General features: G+C 36.2%; 1 protein-coding gene across 1 annotated transcript; it reads left to right on the forward strand.

Annotated features, from left to right (window-relative positions):
• The first annotated feature begins 2221 nt into the window (after positions 1 to 2221).
• On the forward strand, positions 2222 to 3007 carry LOC107062425 (uncharacterized). Its single transcript, XM_015313067.1, has one exon. The coding sequence runs from the start codon at positions 2222 to 2224 to the stop codon at positions 3005 to 3007; it is 786 nt and encodes a 261-aa protein (XP_015168553.1).
• Positions 3008 to 6681: the final 3674 nt, after the last annotated feature.

Consider the following 6681-nt stretch of genomic DNA (forward strand, 5'->3'; position numbering starts at 1 on the left):
GGTCCCATATGTACAGTAACAATTTTTCAAATGTGGTTCAACAGTATATCTACTATTAATCAATAGTGTTCATCTTGTCTTTCTTTTTCAACTCCCTAAGTAAACCTTCTGCTTTAGACAACATATCTTCTGTCACGGGTTTCTCCGATTCACAAGGCTGGGCCTCTTGAGCATCATCTGCGATATCATCACTCGTTTCACTTCTCATTGAAGTGTCTGATTTTTCATAGTGAGTGATATTGAGGAGTAGATCCCTCCTTATTTCATCCAAATACTCCTTTATCATTTCTTCTTTATTTCCATCTTGAATGGAAATTCTTCTGGCAATATGTTTGACGGAGTTGTCAGCAATTATTCCTTTGTGGGGAATAATACCATAATCTTGGATTTTTTGAGAAATAGAGTCCAATAATTATTGGCCATATAATGATTTAGTCATGGGATCCTTCTCATTAATTTATCCTAGAAATTATTATAGTAAATCTGATATAAGCATGGAATTTGTTCTTCAGTAAAACCTACTTCCGGGGTCCATTTATGGATCCATGGAATCGCGAATTCTATGAAGAAATAAATTTGTTCTATATGACAAACATGATCTGAGTGGTATAAATCATTAAGGTCTGATGAAACCTTAACCCAGTTTTTGTACAACTTTAAAAAGGGATCAGGTGAAATCTTTACCGTCGATCCGTGGTATGACCACCAGTTCAAGAACCAGCTAGGAATTGGGTTAACAAATATCTTTGCACACACCTTGATAAATCAATTAAGTTTATGCCTTTCATTGTTGTAATAAAGGACTTTGCTGAAAGCATTAATATAATCCCAATAAGTGAAATTGGTAGGGATTTTATTGAGGCTGATCTGCCTTTCTTTCATCGAGGATATACCCCAATCTTCAATTGATATAATCTGCTTTATGATCATTTTTGAGAAGTTATAAATGTTCTCGCTGGTGTTATAACCTGAGAAGTGCTAAAATTCAACACTACCTGTATTCATTAAAATGGTCTCATAATACGAGCTAGTTTTGTATGACTCTCCTGGGATGTATAATTCGTTAAGTAAATATCGCTGTAATATCTTCCAGGGTTCTTCTTTTCTCTGAATCTCAGAGTTTTCAATAAGAAATATCATTTCTTTCTTTACTACCCTTTCATAGGATCTAATATCATCAACCTCTTCTTTTGCCACTGATGCAAAAGTATCACTTTGTTTTTGAGATAAATATGCTCGCAGTTGGGCGTATAATCGATTATTTTCTAGAATATCGTCCAGATGTATCGAAGAAGTAGCTTCTTTTGAAGAGCTTGTTAGTTTTACCAAGCTCATTCCTCCCCTTTGTATAATTGGAGAGCTAGATGAGGATCCGTATGACGATCCTGATGTTTTTGAGGTATATCGACCTCTTCTAACCGAGTACTTTTAATATCTTCTTGTTTCATAAAAGAGAGAATTATTGAAAATTAGATAAAAAGAGAAATCTCATAATTAGGAGAGTTAGAGGGTTGGTCTAATTTTTTTCAAGCTATTTGAAATGATATTTCATTAGACTACTCTATTTTAATAAATTTTCATTCGTTAAAGAGAAAAAGAAAGATTTGAGTGATAAATATTTTTGCCTTTAAATTTACAATAAATAATAGGAATAAGTGGAGTAGTAAAATTTGAGGTATTTAGATTCTTATAATAAATAATAATAGAAATTAATGAAGGGAATAGTAATTGACACATTTTTTAATAGTAATAATAAATAGAAATATAGTGAAAATTACAACAATAAAAAATAAAAATAAATAAATAAGGATCATTGGCCAAAGAGAGGTGTCAAATCATTTTTTTAATATTTTAGCTGTATATAATATATAAATACATATAAGTTTTTTATTCTTCATGGAGAAGAAAGGTTGAAGTTAAATATTTAGGCCTTTAAATTTACAATAAAAAAAAGGAATAAGTAGAATAATAAATTTTGAGATATTTAAAGTTTTACAATAAATAATAGAAACAAGGTGAATCCTCAATCTGTGAGATAGACATTGAGGATATAAGCACTGAGATTGCATACTGGCAACATGCTATAGTCTGCTACGTTTTGGGGGCACATCCCCCTTTCTCTGTGATGAATGGTTACATACAACGATTGTGGGGGAAGCATGGTATAAAGAAAGTCTCGATGTTGAAAAATGGTATAGTGCTGGTACGATTTGATTCTGAAATGGGGAAGGAGGAGGTGTTGCAAGGTGGGATATACCATTTTGACAATAAACCCTTAATAGTTAAAGCTTGGAGTCCAGACATGGAGTTTACTCGAGAAGAGTTGTATACTGTTCCTATATGGGTGAAATTACCAGGATTAGATTTCAAATACTGGAGTCCCAAAGGACTGAGTAAAATTGGAAGTTTAATTGGGAAGCCATTAATGGTGGACCAAAATACAGAGAGGAAATTGGGACTGAGTTTTGCCAGGTTGTTGATAGAAGTGGAAATGAAAGTGAAATTACCGGATAAAGTTTTCTTCAAAAATGAGAGAGGAGAGTTGATTGAACAAAAAGTGCAGTATGATTGGAAACCCACACTGTGTAATTTTTGTAAAAAGTATGGACACGATGAAGGGATTTGCAGGAAGAAAAATCCACCTCCTAATCAAAGGAGAGGGGAAGAGCAACAACCAAACATAGTGAGAGACAAAGGGAAACAAAAGGAAACAGGGGAAGAAAATCAATACAGAGAAAGACAAACTGGAATGATAAACCAGAGGATCATTGATGGAGGGGGGAAAAGTGGAACAACTACTACCATACAAGGAGGAAGGAAGGTAGGGTGGACCACTCCAGTGAATAAGTCACTGAGTCCAAATAGGCAGAGGAACCAAGTTCATCAGGGAGAGGTGGCTCATAAGAACACCTTTCAGGTTCTACATACAGAAGAAGCTAGAGAACAACCTTCAATGACCACAACTGTAAATGGGGGAGGGAATGCGATTCCCAGCGTGAATGGATAACATGATGTGTTGGAATGTTAGGGGCTTAAACGCCCCTAACAAACAAAAGGAGATCAAACTCCTTTGTAGTAAAGAAAGTACTGGATTTGTGGGTTTAGTAGAGACTAAGATCAAAATAAGTAATATTGACAGGGTGGCTAGAAGCTTGTTTGGAGGATGGGATTACATTACTAATCTTGTCGACCATTATAATGGTAGGGTATGGATAACTTGGAGGCCAGATTACTTTCAGGTGCAAATGGTCGCAAGTTGTGCCCAGGCGATAACCTGTAAAGTAAGAAATCAAAGCCTCAATTTGGAGTACATGGTAACTGTGGTATATGCTTTCAACACAAGAGAGGAAAGGAAAGAGTTGTGGAAATATTTAGATGATATGAACGCAGGGAACATGCTTCCATGGATAATAATGGGGGACTTCAATTCTGTCCTAAATGTTGAGGATAGGATAGGGGGAAATCCAGTGAGTATGGTGGAAATAACTGACTTTCATGCTTGTATTGAGAGTTGTGGACTGCTGGAACTACCTAGAAAAGGTAACAGATATACATGGAATGATAAAAGGGATGCTAGGGTGTTCTCAAAGTTAGACTGGGTGTTTATTAATCCAGAATGGTTAGTGAATATGCCAGCTTATAATGCAAATTTCTTACCAGAAGGAGTGAGTGATCATTGTCCTATTGTAATTTCACTGCTTGATGGACCAAGAATAGTGAAACCAGCTTTTAAATATTGCAATGTGTGGGCTAGTCATCCTGATTTCTTGAACATTGTGAAAGAGACATGGGACCACAATATTGAAGGCCACCAGATGTTTAGAGTTGTGAAGAGACTTAAGTATTTGAAGAGAAGACTGAGAAATCTAAATAGCCAGCATTTCAGAAATATCATCACAGAAGCTGATGAGGACAGAATTGAACTTGCAAAAGCACAAGAAGAGCTGCATCTCCAACCAACGGATAAGACTTTGCAGGAGCAGGAGAAGAAATTGTACCAGAAGTTTATGAGATCCTCGTACATGGCTGAGGTCTACTTACAACAGAGGAGTAAAGCAACTTGGATCAAACTTGGAGATGACAACACAAGATATTTCTTCTCAATTATAAAACACAGGAAGCTAAAACAAGCTATTTTGCAGTTGAAGGATAATAATGATGTAATGCAGACAAACCAGAAGGCAATTGCCGATGTCTTTGTGGAGTATTATGAGGACCTTCTAGGCACAAAGGAAAAGAAACGACAAAGAGCAAGTGGCTTAATTTTTAGAAATGGAGACGTATTAGATACTGAACAACAATTGCTATTAGTGAAACCATATACAACACAAGAAGTGAAGAGTGCTATGTTTGGTATTGACATCAATAAAAGCCCGGGGCCTGATGGATATGGGAGTGGATTCTTTAGAGCAGCATGGACTGTGATTGGTCAAGATGTGACACAAGCAATTCTGGAATTTATGGAGACTGGAGAGCTCCTAACACAGTTAAACTCCACAGTAATCTCTCTCATTCCAAAATAGACGCACCAGTGATGGCAAGTCAATTCAGACCCATCTCATGTTGCAATGTTCTGTACAAGTGCATTTCAAAAATGATCTGTCAGAGACTGAAGGAAGCCATAAAGGTAGTAGTGGCAAGTAATCAAGCAGCGTTTGTTGAAGGAAGATCATTGATTCATAATGTATTAATCTGCCATGACTTGCCGAGGCATTATAATAGAAAAACTACTCCAAGATGTATGATGAAGATTGATCTACGAAAGGCATATGATATGGTAAGTTGGGACTTTATAGAGGAAGCTTTAAAGGGTTATAATTTTCCACGAACCTTTGTGCAGTTGGTAATGACATGTGTTACCACTACGAGGTTCACAGTTAAAGTGAATGGAGAAGGATATGGATATTTTGAGGGCAAACGGGGGCTTCGACAAGGGGACCCTATTTCCCCTCTGCTATTTGTATTAGTTATGGAGTATCTTACGAGAATTCTGAGGAGGATGAGTGATCTGGCTGATTTCAAATACCATCCAATGTGCAAAGCAGCAAAACTTACACACTTGATATTTGCAGATGATTTAATGGTGTTTTGCAAAGGCGACACAAATTCTATTAAGAGGGTGATGGAAGCTCTGAAACATTTTAGTGTTGTGACTGGCTTGGAAGCAAATTTGCAGAAATCTAACATATTTCTTGCTGGAATGACTGAGGAAGCAAAGCTGAGAATTTTGAATAGTACTGGGTTCTCAATAGGTGTACTACCTATACGGTACCTGGGACTGCCGTTATCTTCAAAAAAATGGAACAAGGTGGACTGTTACCAATTGGTGGAGAAGATTACAAAGAGAATTACCTCAGGTTATTCAAGACAGCTGTCATATGCAGGGAGGCTACAGATAGTTAATGTTGTTTTGTTCTCGATATATAATTTTTGGGGGACAGTGTTTATCCTCCCACAGAGTGTGTTGCAGGAAGTAGATAAAAAATACAGAGAATTCCTATGGGGAAGCTCGGAAGGGCACAAGAAAATAGCATTGGTGGCATGGGATAAGGTATGTGTACCAAAAAAGTATGGAGGATTAAATATCAAGAGCTGCAAACTATGGAATGTAGCTGCTGTTGGGAAGCTCTTATGGCAGTTGGCAAACAAGAAAGATGTATTATGGGTCAAGTGGGTACATGAGATATATATGAAGGATACAGATAACATTTGGGAGAACATACCACCCCAAGATTGTAGTTGGTATTGGAAGAAACTGAATGTTTTGAAGACGGAAATGCTCCAATGGTACCAAAGGGGACAATATGTTTTGACACCAAATGGCACATACTCCATGACCAGTAGCTACCAAGCCATGCTAGGTCTGTTACATAAATGCCCAGAGGCAGACTTACTTTGGAGCTCTATAATGCAGCCTAGACAAAGATTTATCTTATGGCTTGCATACCAAGGAAGACTGCTCACTAAAGATAGACTACAGAATATGCATATACAAGTTGAAAATGCAGCATGTGGCTTGTGTGAGCAAGAGAGTGCTGAAACGCACCAACATTTGTTTACTGAATGTCATTGGGGGAATACAATGAGGAAGGATTTGGCTAACTGGATGGGTGTGATACTGCTAAGAGGCACAATTCAACAAATATTGGCATGGATTAAAAGTAGATGTTGGAAGCAATTGAAGAAGGAAGCAGTAGCAGCTATGTATGGAGCAACAATTTATTATACTTGGCAAGCGAGGAATTGGAGGCAGTTTAGACAGAAACATGTAAATACAAATTTCATCATTGCACAAATAAAGAAGGAGTTACAAGTTAGACTAGAAAGAGTTACAGAGTCTAGAAAAGCAAGAAATTGTCAAGATTTAATACATAGGATTTGTGGTAGATAGTAAGTAGCTAGATGCTATAGTTGTTTCTTTCTTAAATTGTAATACTTTGCTTTGGTATGGTAATGTTCACAGTTCTATTGCCAAAAAATAAAAAATAAAATAAATAATAGAAATGAATAGAGAGAGTAATAATTGACACTTTTTTAATAGTAATAATAATAGATTAAAATTTAGTGAAATTTATCAAAAAAATAAGAAAAAAATAAATAGGATCTTTGTCTTTTTTTTTGTTTTAAAAAAAAAACGAAAGTATTGCATATAATGTTTATAGTTTCTTTAGTTTTTTATTA

This window comes from Solanum tuberosum, unplaced genomic scaffold, assembly GCF_000226075.1.
Source record: "Solanum tuberosum cultivar DM 1-3 516 R44 unplaced genomic scaffold, SolTub_3.0 scf00221, whole genome shotgun sequence".
NCBI classification, from domain to species: Eukaryota; Viridiplantae; Streptophyta; class Magnoliopsida; order Solanales; family Solanaceae; genus Solanum; species Solanum tuberosum.